General features: G+C 41.4%; 1 protein-coding gene across 5 annotated transcripts in view; it reads right to left on the bottom strand.

Annotated features, from left to right (window-relative positions):
* Window positions 1-1541: 1541 nt before the first annotated feature.
* The window catches only part of MYOF (myoferlin), a 591005-nt gene continuing 574832 nt past the window's right edge, over window positions 1542-17714 (bottom strand). For all 5 annotated transcript variants that reach the window (XM_085606131.1, XM_085606127.1, XM_085606128.1 and 2 more), the window contains 4 exons: window positions 14658-14851; window positions 3479-3588; window positions 2810-2957; window positions 1542-2184 (listed from right to left, as the gene is read on the bottom strand). In XM_085606131.1, coding sequence (XP_085462257.1) covers window positions 2143-2184; window positions 2810-2957; window positions 3479-3588; window positions 14658-14851 — 494 coding nt within the window. In that variant the 3' untranslated portion in view covers window positions 1542-2142. The remainder of the gene's footprint in view (window positions 2185-2809; window positions 2958-3478; window positions 3589-14657; window positions 14852-17714) is intronic.

Below are 17714 nucleotides of genomic sequence, written 5' to 3'. Positions count from 1 at the left end.
TGAGGCAGGAAAGTAACTGTGTAGTGCTTATGAAAGTTGTGGTGGTTTCCTATTATTTTTCCATTGTGTTTGTGACCGGTTGTAGGTTACGGTTCCTTTACCATAAGCATGCAGTTGGTGGGACTCAATAAAACAATACAGTCCGATTAAAACACCCTTTGGTGAACACAGGTCTCTAACTTCTAGATCCTCGCCTGCAAACTGATCCATCACTCATCAGAAAGGAGGTCTCTCCTAGTATTCTCACAAAAAGCCCTTTCAACACATACTTTTTACAAATGCATAATCTCAACAACCCTCAGTTTTCAAAACGTAATGCCTGACAGGGCAGCTGCAGTTTTTTGTGAGGTCATGTGATTTAATCCTAAACAAACAAAAATCAAAAACAGCCTTTGAACTGAAGAAAACAATGATAATATTCAAGAAATTCCAAGGAGATTCTCGCCTCCACTGAGAAACTAACCCGATTGATACATAAATAAAATGTGCAGTAATATGTGGAACTTTACCCAGTAATTAAAAGTACTTTTACTAATTATTTACCCGTTTAGAAAAGCACCCACAACTCACACCTGCTGGCGGCTTCTTGTCGCTTTGATTTAGGAGACGACAGAATGGATGGACAAAATTCCACAAAGGTCCCCTATTGTATGATTGGTCATTTGGGGATCAATAAACATCAGATTTAGAATGGAGTACAGGTTTGCAAACAGCATTGAACAAATGTCCAAGGCATAGCTTACTTAACAACATTTCTTGCATTTTTATCAAAAAATACTTTAAGCAATCATGCAATGCGTGTCTATTAATAAGCTAATGCAAATCTGGCAGAAAGATCACAAAATTAACTGAAAAGTTAATGGGCCCTTTTTCTTTGGTTCCACTCTACCCCATTTATTTTCCATACCTGTCATGTGCAAAATGGCACCTTTGGAAATGCACTTCTAGACAAACCCCAGCTCCAGTTATTAGAACAACTGGAGGAAACACATTGGCTAGCATCAACATGAAAAAATAAGTCAGCCACTGTGTTCAGAGCCTGTCAGGCCTGCTCGTATATTATTAAACATGTCTACATCAGTGCCACAAACATTAACTCCTGGGCAGGCTAATTGATTCTAAGTGTTATTTTGTCAATACTGAAGTGACACCCCATCTGGATAGGGATTAGTTCCAGCTTTGGGCTATCATTTATGGGTCAGTGGGCTACATGGCTGCACACACAGGAAAACTATTAACTTTGACATAATGATGGCCAGTGGAAGGTCGAGCTGTGTCTTGGCGCACTGGGCCCGGCCTCCAAAGATCTCATTGAAGACATTTGTGCTCTTGGCTAACGGGAGCCCCAGTGAGGCGGGTGCTGTGTACCAGTAATTACGGTACCCAAGATTGCAAACACGCGGAGTTCCCAGTGACGAAGGCGAGGCATTTGTCCAAAATTTAAGGCTAAGCACAAAAAAAAATATTTATTGAGATATAACAAAAGTGCAAAATGTAGGTTCAGTTTTATTTTGTAATTGGCAATAATAATACGAAACTGCTTTGAAAATAGTGCTTTTTTTATTTTTAGTGACCGTGCTGAAGAGCTTTAACATATACTATAAAACGTACAAAGAGTAACAAATATTCAAGACAATATAATATTTACCAGCACCTGAGTGAACACGTTGCTGTTTTTTTCTTTCTTGTATTGCACATTTAGAGAAATTACAAAAATAGCAATTTTTCAGGAAGCATTGATATATGGCGTCTCTGCATTTTGTGCACACCATGATTTAAAAATGTAAAAAATTCTGAAAAGTGTACATTAAGTAGAAAGGGAAAAGGGGACTGTGCAAAGGCTGATCTCCCGTAACAGACACGGTTCATAGGGCAATGTTTGATACATGAATGGAGGACGTACAGCATACAGGATCGGAAGACATTACTAATGGCAGAAGTATTATGCAGCTGATGTCATCCACCAGTCACGACCCCGTGAACCCTGGCTAACCTTGGATAAAGTCTTAATCCTTGGCGACTGCCCCGGCAGTGCTCAAGGGAGCAAGGTTAAAACCGTCCCGTGAACCTTGCGGCTCCGGCCCGCAGCTGAGGGAGGGTTTCTTCCGTTTGTGGCGGGAACGCTGGGCTGGGAGCTCAGTTCTATCTTGCAGCCGGCCTCACTATCTTCATCGCCACGTAGTTCTGAAAATAAATTAAAATGATAAAAGGTTGGAAAACGTACAGACTTACTTTTTGGTGACGTGGTGCATTCTAACAGATTTCAATCCACATCTCGTGTCAGTTAAGAACAATGACTATTTTAGCAGCAAGGCTCGAACCAGGCGGCTAAAGGCAACTGCGGACCCAATACTTTTTTGGCAGAAATTAATTTAAAAAAGGAGGTCGAGAGAAAGATACTAAAATGAGATGACACGTGTAAAATATAGAGGCAGAAGTACAGCATGACACCTTTGAAGGGAGAATGCCCAAGTCCTGCGATTTACTGCAAATGATTTCAAATGTGCAAATTTATCATAATTCAGAAACATCCAATAATTATATAAGAACTGAAAAAATCACACGTTAAAAAAAGCAGCAAAAGAAGAATGTGACAGAGAGGAAACGCAAAATGTAACAAAACTTGGTTAGGAGTTAGGCCAGCGGAATCTTTACTGGGACGCACTCCATTCCAGAGAGCAGATGCTAGCGGTACCCAAGTATGTAGCAAATAAACCGCCGTGTTACTAATTCATCTAAATGGGGGAAGCAACAGCCAATATGTAACAGGAGGTGGATAATGGTGAATAGTATTTAAAAAAATACTTACGGGCAGCGAGTAAAAGAGTACTGCGAGGAACAACAGGACGAATATGAGCACGATGACACCAATGAAAATCCACTTGAACCGGCGCCACACGATAAATTTGCAGGTCTTGCATGGATTTGTGAACCAAAAGAAGGAGGTTTCTGGGCGGCTGCGTTGGAAAAGGCGCAATATTAATCACACTGACAAACAGTAATGGCGCTCAGGCTATCCTCGCTGGATATAATGCAGTTGAGTTAATAATTAACTGGACATAAGAACCAATGCTGAGAGACTCTCGCCTGCTGCTACAGACATGCACACAAGCGGAAAGAGGACACACTGGGCGAGAATGTAGAGAAAGGAAGTTTGCCATTATATTTTGTGTAGGACAATGGCAGTGCACGCCGGAGATCAGATTACAGAGCTTGCACTAACTTTCTGCTTTACACAACTTTGGAATGAGATATTGACCAAATAACTGGCGCAAAATGCCATTTGTGCCCCAGTCACTAAGTGGAAATCTAGTCTTTTCATCGATATGGGGGTTCAAATGTCAAACCAAAATCGCATCAATAATATTAAAGTGTTGCACTATGGAAATATTAGAGCAAAAATACATCAGAACTGGTTAGTGTTTTTGTGGCATCTCGAGCGCAGGGGCATACTCAGGCAGGAAGAAAAATGTCTTACTTTGGAGGGTCCAACTTGGGGTTCATGTTGGGTTCATCGCGTCCCTTGCCAGCTGGCCTCTCTTCAACGTCTTTTTCATTCAAAACTTCCAGCGTCATCTCAATTTTACCCTTTAGAAAAGTAAGGCCGAGCCATCATTTTACATCACATCATACAGAACACACTTCGCTGCAACCAGATCAGCTTTTGAACAACGAAGTCATATTTGAATAAAGAAAGAAAAATGAGTGCTTTGTTGGAGTTTGCAAAATACTTTCTATGGCAATATCTGACAAATCAGGATACCACGTCAGGACCTAAGAACACTGCTCACATAAATCACTTGGAATTTATATGATCCACCATGATGTCCCCCTTAAAACCTTCAGGTACTTGAACTTTTTTCTTAGGTATTTTCTAAATACGAGGTCTATTTTCTACACACTTATCTATTGTTGTGCAGTTTTGATTACAAAACCATTTTAAAGCTTCATGTGAACATGAAAAAATGACTGCACAAAGTTAAATTACTCCCCTCACCCCAACACTATTTACACTCACATAGTACTCCCTGCGCCTTCTATGGTAATTACATTTTACTGCTCCCTCTAAAGTAATGTAACGTCACTGATCCCTCTCTGTTAATAAGTCAAAGATCATGTGACACACCTAAACCCCTTGTGTTTAATGTGACGTCATGTCTCCTCTGCGGTAATGTGACGTCACTACATCCACCATAGTAATACGACTTCACTTCAACAGTGGACAACTTAACGGACGTGTCAGGGAAAAAGGGTCAAAGTTACATGATGCAATGAGCAGTCACAGTACAACTGTAACTCAGGGTGTCCACTCCTAGGCAATTGGGTACTCACATGCCAGGAGATGACCAGTGCTTACGTGTCCCATCATTCCCTTTCTAACTCTGCCCTCCACCTTCCAATTGCAATAGAACAATAAAAATAACTTAAAGAAAGGGACAGCTGAATCAACTCTTCAAATTAATGTGGAAATAATGTCGACCTCTGGCAATCAACACTTTATAATTTTGCTCGCTCTCAAACATGTAACTCAAACAGTGCGCTACTGCTAAAATGGAGTATGAAAATATGGTTTGGGTCTTTAACGCATTGTATTTCTGCAGTCTCCCTTACAGCATCACCTTTTAAATGGCCAACTTTCTCAGAACTTGGAACGCCCCCACCTGGAGTCCCACCCCGCATCTGCACGAGTCCTTCCTCCTGAATCATTCTGTTCCTTCCTCGCAATAGCCCCCTTCACACGCCACTCACTAGCATCACTATAATCTCACCTTAGCAAAGTATAACGTTCGTGGGCAACCCAGGCACAGTCTGCTGTTGTAGGTGAGAAAAATACATCTAGGGCTGCTTTGAAAACATCAGCATTAATGGCTGGCGGAAATGTGGGTGGTTGCTTTAAAGTGTGAAGACAGCTACTACTACCCTTCAAGTTCCTCCTGCTCATTGTGCCCACTAAATGCCAGTGAGAGATTCTTTGGCAGCTTTCGAAAAATATTGTATCTCTGCTTGGTTAACTAGTTGCAGAAACTGCTTCGCCTCCGACACTGCAAATTCAAGATGCAGATTCCTGCCATATATTCGCATACACGTCAACCCACGTGCACTAGGCAGGTGTTACTCCTTTTACCTCTATTCCCCACCAAACAAAAAGCCTCCATAGCCTTCAATGGGGTTGCATGTTTTTCAATCCTATATTGCCCTCCAAACAAGTGTTCATTTATCATTCACTTCAATGGGATCACTCTCTTAAACACCCGACTTCGGCATTTTTTAATCAACAAGCTGACATAGATGTATTCATGGTACATATGGTGGAAGTGGTGGGGAGTTGCGAATGGTTTTTGCTGACAAAGATCTGGAGCACGCAATATAATTGGCTAATATGAAAATCTGGAACAACTTGAAAAAAGGCCATGCATATATTACTTGACCAGGGTTTTAATGGGATGTATGTATACATTAATATTAATATATGTAAAGACAATATTCAATTGAAGAGTTTTCATGCTACCATACAGATCAAAGAGTGGACGGCTTTTGTTCCAGAAGCCCTGTCTTTTGTCCTTAAGGTATGACTTTAAATGGTCATTCTTCAAGATAATGAAGAACATACTTTGTTCCGACCACTGGCGTAGGCAAATGGGAGTTCTCGTAAGGAAGTATAAAATAGCAAATGCAGGATTTTAATACCTGTGCTTCATAGAAAACCAGTTACAATCTGATGTAGTGCTTCTGCTAAACACCAAAAGCTAGCAGAACCTCCCCCAGGTCTGGTTAGGGCTTAAGTTCTAAAGACGGATGTTCGGAATCCAACTTCAAGTCACAAGGTCAGGATACAACTGTTGCAAAGTGAAATGGAAACTACACAGATTTAAATATTCATAGAACCTCATTGAAAGTCTTGGAAATGGCAGTGCTAAACATCTGGGCAACCGTCTGGAAGGTCATGGTTTTCTTCATGCCGGCTAACAATGTAGTTTTAAACGTTGACGCACTCTGCGTCATGAGGTTTGGAAGACCCACTTTCTCCATCAGATTAATCGTACATGCTTGAGTCAAAACGCCAAACCATGGTTATGGATCGGGCAAAAATGAGAGCGCGCAAATGCCTTGAATAGTGTGTGAAGTGGTTTCCTAAAAAAGGAACTCAAATCTGCAGGCTACTATATTTGTCAGTGGGCATCCTGAAGTGGAACAGTGCATAGGAGAAGCACGTCCGTTTTACCACTCGCATGTTCGTATTCACTGGAAGTAATTGAAGCACGATCGGTGTGGTGGGCTCTTTTTTGAAGCATTCCTTCCTCGAGGAATGAATCGAGGCCCAGCTTGACAAAATATTACACTTTTGTTTTTACCAGATCGGAACTCGAAATCGACTTCCTTGCCTTGGATGTAAGCAAACATCACCTGCTTCCACTCTTTGGCCTTGTGGTAGACCAGGGGTGCCATGTTCATCCCTCACACTTCATAAGATTACTTTGTCCATTGCGATTTAAAATAAGATATTAGTGACAAGAAAATGTAAACTAAATATTGCTATAAAGGAGTTGGTCAAATATGGGTGAAAGGCAATCAAATCAGCTATAAAAAAAGTGCAGCGAACTGCTGACAATGTTAGACACCATGGGCCCAATGTGCCCAGATTTCCGATTTTAGAAAAAAAGAAGCCTGTGAATAAAGTGTACTTAATTTTTTTTACTTATATTTTTATAGAGCATAATTCAGAAAACATAGCAAAAATACCTATAAACCAAAATAACCCAACTTCATCGCTTGGGAAGAAACTGCATGACAGACTGCATTAAAAGGCTTGTATATGAAAGAAAATACATCAAACTAAAAGGACATCAGATAATTCTATATATGTTCGCAAGATTCTTGATCAAAAGCCCAAAAGGACTGTATCACGTCAAGCAAGCACTGGGAGTGCGAAGTTAAAACTCAGCCGCTCCCACAGTGAGGCCGGATCATGAAACAGTTTTGACTGGCACGATCATAGCTGCAGTGAACATGAGGATCACCGGGGACCTCGGGTAAGGACATGTACAAGAAACACTGATCCCACAAGTGAGAACAATACAAATGAACCAATTGGGTCAAGTTGAAAATCCAGAATTGATATTGGGATCACTGAAGGGGTCCATAATGAAGGTGCTGATCGTCGCACACCGTGGATTGCTCAAATCAAATCGGTCCATTCTCCCTGCTGGTGCAGGCTGATCCTCATTGCGTCCATCCTGAGGATCCAATTTATTTGCTCTTTATTGAATAGCTGCTCCCATTGCCCCCTCCTTCAGGTGATTTTACAACAGATCACCTGCCAACAATACATATTCTGATCTTTTGCCCAATTGATAGTTTACTGCTCAGCACTTTATACTGTAGATCACATTAAAGGTATTGCAATCGGAGTGCCCACGCAAGGGCATCTTACTGTTGGCATGCTGGATTGATTTAGAATCTATACAGAGCTGACACACACTACACTGGCCACATGTAAAGTGTCCAGTGACCGGGTGCTATATTATGTCCTTGACGCAAAGTAAGGCTGTGCTTGCTATAAACACATTTTACCACAGAATTTGGAAAACACGATTCTAGTTGTTGCAATGTGTGAGAACAATATTTGAGCATCTTTGAGCTGGGGTATTCTGTGGTGGTGGTGTGTTCTGACTTTTACACTGCTGTGTTTTTGTGCTACAATATTGCAGTGTGAATTTGTTGTATTGTACTTTGTTTATAGTGCTCTGTTATTGTTGAGATGTGTCCCGTTATACTTTGGGTTATATTGCTTACGTCATGTCCAGTTGTTTACTTTGATATGTTGATATGTATAACGCACTAATCACCCCGGCGGGTATCCAGGCGCATAGGCAGGTGTATGGTCCACAAGGTGCTTATATGAAGAGCCAGGAATTCAGCTTTTTGTGGAACTCAAGAAGTGAGGAGGAGGCTCTGATGTGTTGAGAGGTCGTTCCATGTCTAGATAAGTCAACACATGCTGCTATATTTCCAGCCAAAAGCAGCACCTTCAAAAGCGGTAAATGGCTGCCTGTCACAGAAACTGTAAAGGCATGTGCTGCTTTTAGTTGGAAATGTAGCAGCATCTGGTGACAGATCTAAAGCAAAGAACATAACACAGTAACATACAACAAGCAACATAAAGCATAACAGAGCCTAACAAAACAGCCAAAAGAGAACGCAACACAGCATCAAGCACAATCACCACCACAAGAACATGTCAACAACACACATGCACAAATGTTACGACGTCCAGAATCTGTTTCCCACTACTACGTTGACAGGTGTCCTTCCTTGCATAGAACACTGCCTTAACTTACCAAAGGCCGTGCAATAGAACCAGTTATAAATATTTGTGATCTGGTCCTGAATGTCTCGATTAGGCCTGCTCGCTTAGAAGCATCTATTTGCTATAGACGAGCGCCATCTGGTGGTTCCAAAAGTACCAGGATGCATTAACCGTGTTTGCTCTTCAGGAGTTTTCAAAATGATCTTTAAAAGGTATAACGCATATAATGTATAAATACAATTACAGGATATGAAAGCTAGCCGTAACTTGCGTCAGAAGGCAAGTACCAGCATACATTTTAGGAGTGTAATGTCTATCAATTGTGTCAACAGGTGACAAATTACTGAAGTGACTGCTGCTGGGTTAGAAAAACATAGTAATTATCAGGGTTGAATGGGCCCCTCAGGTATCTGGACCCCGGTGCCACTACACCTGCTGCACCAATGGTAGCTAGGTACCTGAGCGAATTTCGAGTTTCCGGTTTACCATTTTCCAATTAATAGGCTCCACAGTGACTAAAAATTAGCGTTTCCAGGCTTTGGCGCAACTTCAATCATTTATTGCTTGTGCTGGTCTGATATTTGGATCTAGAGACCTATTAAGGCAATTTTACTTTGACACAACTCTGCTCACGTACCAGTATTGGAAAAAGGGCATAAAGAGCCGTTTTCTTACGGTTGTGCATAATTGTGCGCGGTATCATCGGCTGTTGGCAATCCCAAAGGGGCGCCAGATAAGAACACCAAGAAACGAGCCTGAGATTTAAGCGTCCGTCCCTGGCTGAATTCCAATCAGTTAAAACCAGCTGTCCGGTGCATTAGATGTCAACCGTTTACGGAAGCAAAAGTTATACTGCTCTGAAGGAACAGTGGTACTACAAGTCTTAGTAGGGCAATGCAGCACCTTCGGCTCATTGAAGTGGCAGGTGGAGAGTTGACATTTGCGTGCCATCCTATTATTAGTGACATTTTGCTGTTCCCAATCTTGTGTAGGCGTCACCTCGCGATTAAAGCTTGGTGCTAGCTAAGCGCTATATCGAGAAGCAGTCAGATTTTAAACCCCCTACGCTTGTTCTGTTTTCATATATACCTTTCAATATTAAAAGTATGATTGAGATAAAAGCTTTTGAATTGGCGATATTTTGTATCATGATTTCTATTACATGTAAGAAATGTTTTTTGATCAGTTGAATTGCTGATGATATAAGGAGAGTGTATAAAATCCAAATAAAAGGCCGATTTAAAAGTTCATCAAAAATTGCATGCAAATTATACACAGTAGTGTAAAAAGCAGGGCTGAGGGTAAATTGTCTTCTACGTTCCGAAATTATTCCATTTAATAAATAAATAAAAATAAGCTTTTACAAATCCCTAAAATCTGGGCAATGGCAAGGACATTTATCTTGGGTTTTTTTGCAGAGTTTTATATAGCGCGAACTAGACCCGAATCCAATCAGGTATCAGAGCGCTTTACATGGCACTAGTTACGTTACATGAGGTCACATTCATTTTTGTTCGGCACGGGGAGATTAAGTGATTTGCCCAGAATCACAGGATGTTCGGCGTTATTACCGAGATTCGAACCCAGTTCCCCAGGTCCGAGGTATAGACTTCTACTCAGACATATGCGTACACGGCCAAGCACACATACATACACACACTTACAGACTTGTACTCAGACATATGCGTTCACAGCCAAGCACACGTACACAGCCAAGCACACATACATACACGCACTTACAGACTTGTACTCAGACATATGCGTTCACAGCCAAGCACACGTACACAGCCAAGCACACATACATACACGCACTTACAGACTTGTACTCAGACATATGCGTACACAGCCAAGCAAAAATACAAACACGCACATCACAGACCAAAGTCGGACAAGGCTATAGGGCAATCTGGCAGTGCCCGAAGGGCCTGCATATTTTAGGGTGGTCTTCCAGTGCTGCCAAGGTGGACAGTGTATGAGGGAACGGTCAGAGCAGTACATTTCCCTAAACAATGCTTGGACAACTCCACAACTGGTCTGATGAAGAAGATAGAGGATTATAAAGGTAATGCTTAATGCTGCTGTGAGTCAGTGTAACAAGGAAGCACATTGCAGCCCCTTTTGAACTTGGCTGGATGTGGTGGAGAGGACTGCAGCAGCCTTGCAGTGAATCATCTGAAAGGGGCAAGCCGTTTAGCTCCAACACTAACACTTAAGGAGTTCCAGTAACAGACCTTAGCACTCATAACTCTTGTCACACGGTGGCGGTCACAGGGACGTTTTAAGGCCTGGACAAAGTGGGCAATCACCAGGGCCCCACCTTCCAATGACCCCCTTGGGAAAGTGAACTTTCTATTTTAGTTCTGCTCATATTTGCATCTTAAATCTCGAAGTATAATTCAATATGATTATGCATCCTAGGGCTTAAATGTGCAAAAAACATAGGTAATGAAATTCAAAGTTGTTCCAAATAGGCCCACAAAATCCGTAAGAGGATGCTGGGTGGACACTTGATTGTCAAAAAGGGTTGGGCCAACTTGCACGGATTTGGAGTACACATTCATGAGTTGCAGGCAGAGATGGATATTAGGAAGCTCAAAGCGTGCACCATGTTTTTCAGCTCAAATGTGAAGATAAACCCATAAATCCAGATGTTGCTGCAGTGAACCAGGGAATTCATTTTGACAGAGTTTTGAGGTTCCATGAGAATCGGAACGACACTTTTTGGGTGTGTTCGAATATGGACGAGTCTGGGGTCTATGAACCGCAAATGACGAGTTTAGTGGGTGTACGCGTTTTCGCTACGCTACTATGTACGGATCGTCTCATTTCTAGGTATGTCCATCCGAACCCTCGGGTTCCATTTTAGATGCGGCATCCATTTTGTTTCTTGCCCTCAAGTAGCCAGCGAACGGACCTTGTCCGCTCTGTGACCCTGGGATTCCCAAGCTTTCACGAAGGACACGTGTTTCTTTGAGGGTGTCTTTTATGATAGGGGAAATGACACGGCGGAGGCAGATGGCCCCGCTCAAGGCTCATCTTGCCGTCCCTGCTTATTGTTTCAGTCATACATGCATTAGGCACGAGGTCTTTGATCCTGCAATCAAGTTTCCGTTATTACTCTCTACACTCTTTTTCAATCTGTTGTGCATCCTTGTTCTTCCTTTGCATCTGTTTCTGTCCCTTCTCCTAATGTGTTTACAGTCAGAATGGAATGTGCTTAATGTGGGGATAATATGTTTTTACAGTTGGGAACCGGCAATGTCGCTGTCATTATGTTCCGGGCTTCTGAAACATGAATGCGACCCTTTTGAAGTTTATTGTGGGAACTGAGTCGTAACCTTTGTCTGCCATGTTGTGCAATGACCAAAATGTGTATAAAAGGAGCGATCCACTTTTGCAATTCGAAGCAGTCTCTCAGAACCTACACGTTGTGTACTTCTTGCGATTTCTGTATCCCTGCAGTAAATAAACGCTGATCTTTGATGCCGCCGGAAGTGTCCCGTGTCTCTGTGTTTTGTACGCCGGAACAGGTAACCCACGAAGGTTTCAGGTGTTGTCCCCTGGCACCGCTGGGCCTTAGAATAGCCCAGTTCTTCAGTTTAGATTTTGCTCCGACCCGAAAATACAGATGACGGAGGACTAACAACGAAATATAGAGCCGTTGAAAATAAGAAGAGAACTTTAAGCCTTATGGTGCAGAAATCCCTAACTAGCACCGAAGGAAGAAACAGATTCAAGAAAACAAGTCCCCTAAACAAATGAATTGATAAGGTGTAACATGCAATTTTAAAAAAACAACGCAAATAACGAAGAAAGTTAAATGAAAGCGGGTCAAATCGAGCATACTATTCAGTGAGCCAGGAGCAAGTATAAAACGCCACCACATTTGAAGGAAAACATTAATTGTGGTGGGAGACAGAATTATGTGGTCTTGACAAAGATGGTAATATCAGTTTAAGCCATCGAAACGCGTCGACGCTGTGGATATGCACGATCAAAGGACCAATACAGATAATAATATACCGATTTATCAATGTATATCAAACTGTTGTTGAGTTCATTTTGATGTGCACGTGTAAAGAAGAGAAATTGGGCTTTACGTTTTTTTGTCTGTCTCCATATTATGCTGGTCTTAATTGTGCTATATTGTTGAATGTAAATGAGAATTGAATTGACATGTATTGTATGATGTTTTTTTTAATAACTTCATTTGAAGTATCATGAAATGTTTTGTGATTTTTATTTGTTTACACAATGAGAAATATGGTTTTCAATAAAAAATAATTTTTCACAAAAAAAACTTTAAGACATAATACCTTATGCTGTTTAAATTGTAGAATCAAGGGAATCCTCTCTCTTTTCAGAGTTTAGACTCAAGCAGCTTCACTCTTTCACCGCTTTGCATTTCAGATGCAGTCTTAGAGTGCAGCGAGTGATCTCCAGCACACCTACAGAAGCTCAGTGTGTTGCTGACTAAGGGAACCCATGGTGGCCAGTCGGATAGTGATTTAAGAGCATTTTAAGAGAAGTGATCAAGGCCCTCAAAATCTTGGGGCATTACACGCAGAGTCAATTACATAATGTCTGATGCATTCTTGGCTCATTCGCAGTGACCTAGGCAGCAGCAAGGATTACGACCACGCTAAGCACTGCCATATTCCTCGGTCTAGAGAAGAGGATGATATGATAAAGGGCATGGAACCTATGGCCCAAAATAACATGCACACATTTGTTCTTAATGGAGGATTTAGGGAGAACACAACACTTAGGATTAAGGGTTTCTACAAATAACACTAAGAAAACGTGGTGTGGTTCCTCACCAGAAATGGGGAATCGGGCTTATGTCTAATGGTTAATTTTTTAAACATTTACTTAATTCACCTTTTCTGAACGTACTTTAAATTTTAACCTGTCCCACTCACCGATTTTTCTCATTTTTCTGTTTTATGTGAAGAACAGTGTTGCTCCTGTGCTACACAAATACCCTAAATAAATTCATAAAATAAATATGGAGAAGTATGGAAAAGAGAACAGTATTTCAGAGCCTTAACTAAAAAGCTATGAGTAGCACCCAGTCTATATATCTCCTTAAATGAATGCCCGAGCTTATAAACAGGGAAAGATGGGCAAGCCGGTCTCTTCAGAGGATGTATCCAAACGGAGCAGGCCCTTCCACAAGGCCTGGCCCAACAGCAGCCATAAGGCACGACCTAGTTACGCCCCAAAAAACACAACCCAAAACGAAAATTGGCCTTTTTGTGTTTAGAGGTGTGCCAGCGGGCAAAATGCTATTTGTTTGTGGTACTGAAAATCCTTGCACTGGTCCATTATCCATCCTTCCAGCCTCCTCGAAATTCCTCATCTGTTGAACTGTAACAGATTACAGACCAATGGTTTAATCCAAGACAGAACATGGAAGAGCCCAGAGTCATCAGATCTCAGGCTCTACTGGGCAAGGGAAGGAAACCATGCAATGCCATTGAACATGCTACTTATTTAAAAGAAGTAATCTACTTAAGAATTGGTAATCGCCATGAGTTCACCATTGAACTTCTATGACACATTGAGGGAACCAGATGCCCAAGGCCGAGGACGTGAACAGGGCAATATTGCTCCTGAATGAAATGAAAAGCGGTATTTGTAAAGCGCTGTCACTCCGAAAGGAGCATCCTGGCGCTGGAGAAAAGGAAACTTTTTCACCAGGTTTGTGAAAGTCTACAAGGTTGAGTTGATTTTCACGTTATACAGAGACTTTGAAGAATATAAAAATAAATTTAAAAGGTAGAAAATATTAGGTTATATTTTTTATTTTTTATTATGGCGACTATGCAGTGTAATAGTCACATGCCAGCAAAAAGAATTTAACAAGCCTGGCCCCAGCCAGATCGTGGAATATTTGAAATGGTCCGCCTTTCTTATCTTTACCAGCTTTTTAATTGTGCTTGAAAAAATGGGGGGGGGGAAAGACATGCTCAAGCACTACAGTTCATATGTACATATCCATAGCAGGATGGCAAAGCATGAAAAAAATCTTCCTTAATTTCTACAAGTAGCCACCACTGGGAGCTGTACAGCTTCAAACAATAACACTCGCTGATCAAGAGGGCTAGGGAAGAAATACTGTTTTTCTGAGACAATCGCCCCTGTAATTGTTGCACAAACAGTTATTTAATTTTCTTTAAATGTTGGGGTCACACACAAAAAAAGAACTAATGTGAACCACTTCTCTCAGCTACAAAAAAAGAATATGGGTCTGTAGACTCAACAACTAAAAGTGAGATAGCAATTATAAGGGAGGACGACTCTGGGATTGATGCCCAGATAGGACGGAGAATGCATAAACTCTTACCGCTAAAATACGTTTGCCATCTTGTTCTGCAAAACACGGCCACCATCCTCTCATTGATTTCTGTTCAAAGAGCGAGGCTGTTTTAGGTGCTTTGGAGTGGTCTGCTGCCTTGTAATCCGGAATCATGTCCAGGGAACACTTCTCTGGAGTTTTTGACGGAATAATAGTGCGATGCAAATCGAGTTCAACAAAACCTAAGGAAAAAAAGAGGAGCAAACAAATCTATATTAAGTACATCGTTTGACTTGAAAGCAATATATCCTGCATCATGTTTTCCCCTAGTTGAACGACCTCAGTAAAGAAGACCTCACTGGTTGACTGCAGCGTAAACTCACCGCAGCAATGTAGAGAGATGACCATCTTTGACTGAATTAAGTGTTGTCTTCTACTTACAAGAATAATGTGTTGACCTAGTTTTCCCACCACGAATAATGTTACCAGTTTCGCTCACAATCTGAGGAACCTGCCCATTGAGAGGACTCGCAGAAGAAAAGCTGAAAGACATTTTTAGCATCCATGAGCACATACGCAACTCTTTGATAAGCCGCAGTAAAGAAGGAGCCACCAAATGTTGGTGCCAAACTAGGAAAAAAGTCCCACAAAACTGACTTTAGGACTTTGTGAGAGCTCCAAAAGGCAAATCACCATTTTACTTTACTGATCTCTCCCCACACCCTTTCTGATTAACCACTCCTCTGCTCACAGGTGGAAAATGTGCAGTTCTTGCATTTTCTGAGAGTACATAAACCTATTGTGGAGTGTATCAGAGCATGAAAACAGTCACTGGAACAGGCAAGCTCCTAGGGCATGACAAAAGAGATCGAGGTGTTAAAAGTATCAGCAGCATGGTGAAGTGGGGATTCTTATCGCTTTCATTTTGTAATGGTCTTCCATACTAGACCTCATATAGCCTGCTGGACCATGTAGTATACAGTTGTTCCTGTTTTGTTATTTTTGTGTTCCCTCGGTACCGCAGTACGTAGCAGCACTTACGTCAGTTGAGCCTCATTATGAAGGGCTGTAGCAGTCGAATGTTTACCTTACTCCCTATGCACCTGCCAGCATCCATGCTTGCGTATTTGTGACGCGACATATTAGAATTTGCACACAATGCTGTAATGGTGATACCTATATGTCAAAACGCAATAAAAACTATTTAAAAAAAAAAAAAAAAAACTGTCTCGAACTGCATTCAGCCCGATGAGCAATTTACTTCGCTTCACAAACTTTTTCTGGCGGGTGTTCTATCTTACTGCGGAATCACCGTGCTTTGAGATATCCTCAGGCACCAGACTGAGTCCATAAGTTCTGCATTTCAGAAATGGGGGCTAGGTGGTACCAGTACCAGTCAGTAGAGAGGACCAGAAGGCTCTACAAAGGCACCGCCTGACACCCATGGAAGCACTTGTATCTTATTTTCCTACAGGACAGGTAGAGAAAGAGCCAGATAATCAAACATGTACCAAAAAAAAAAAAACAAGAACAAAAATCCCATCAGCTCTCAGACTGGAAGGTAATCAGGTGATGAGGAATAGGTCTGTTGGAATATAGGCATGCATCCGAAAAACATGATCAAAGATCAGGAACATGGATTTTTCTTTTTTTACTGCAGATTCCGCGTCTTCTGAAAGACTCATTCAGCAGCTAACCACAGACATGAGACTTGAGTGTCCAATGCACAGATTCGCAGAGACTGCCTATGGTATAAACTGATGCATCACTATTACTCAAATCTGGTATTTATGTGAACACACATATTCAGAAAGTTGTGTTTACTGAAGGAACGGATGGAGGCCAAGGAGGCTGCAAGGCAGATATCCGAGATCACGATTACTGTGAACATGGTGAAAGTAGCTGCTCTTCAACTAGTGGAATCAGGACTCTCATAGCAAGGCTGTTAAAACTGAAATTAGCTTATGATGTTTTACCAATAAAACTTCAAACCGCTAGTTATATAAATAGTCTTTGATTGAGTAGTTCTTAGAGAAACTGAGGACCATATGACAGTTCAAATTGTGGACATGCCCCTCCTCCTTGCAATGGCGAGGGAGAAATCAGAGCAGCACCACCATTTGAGATATATGCTCTAAAATCACTTCAGAAGAAAGGGCAGCTTAACACACCTCAACTATATATACCAAGTGCAATGCAATCTGAATACACACAGTGAGTGTGCAGTATGGACGCTTTGCAAACAAAGATCGAAGGAGCCAAAAATACTATTTTCAGTGTTAAGAGTTTTCAGTCAAAAGAATGCAGGGGCTCAAATGGAGACCTCCACCAGGGTTGACATAGCAAATTAAATGTATAAAGGTATAGGAGATGAAACACTTTGTGGCATTTTGCAGATCTTTTAAGACAAGTGGAACTAGATGTACTTTGAAGAGTGAATCTTGTTCTGAGAAACACTGAAAGGCTGAAATCACAGGCATGTATAATCTTTCACTGAACCTCACTCGAGCCCATCTGAACACAAGGAAAGGGAAAAAAGAAACATAACAAATCCTAATCCTCTTGAGAAGTGGTCATTGTCATTGTCATTCTGCATTAGGCAGAGACAGATTTCTTAGCTGGATGCCTAGCTCCCAGGACTATGTCAACCACTTATCCGAACAAGTATTGGCAAAGCAAATTGACCTAGCTTTTCGTTAGGGGAAGTATTTCTTAGTAGTTGGGTGACTGTGTGAGTTTGGTCCCCTTGGATGTCCCAGAAAGAAAATCCGATAGTGAAGCAACATACTGAGCTACAACAATGTGTAAGCTGCATGCTGGACCCCTTTGCTGAACACAGCACATTTGTAGAGTTAAGTCATTCACTTAAACAAGTGTGCTATGGAAAACAGTTTGATGATTACATTTGCTTTATAAAAGTTATGAACTCAAATGGTATACACAGCTAAGCATCCATTTTTAAGGAAGTCTACTTATGCACACGTCTTTAGTTTGTGAATGAAAGCACTGAAAAAAACTGAAAAGAGCAATACATGAATACAAATGTGGCAAAGGTAACCAAACAGAGGCACCTTCCAACCAAAAATAACAAACCAGCACATAAAA

This window comes from Triturus cristatus, chromosome 1_2 (assembly GCF_964204655.1).
Source record: "Triturus cristatus chromosome 1_2, aTriCri1.1, whole genome shotgun sequence".
Taxonomy (NCBI): domain Eukaryota; kingdom Metazoa; phylum Chordata; class Amphibia; order Caudata; family Salamandridae; genus Triturus; species Triturus cristatus.
The sequence above is the reverse complement of the archived record's forward strand: the minus strand, read 5'-3'. Positions and strand labels throughout refer to the sequence as shown.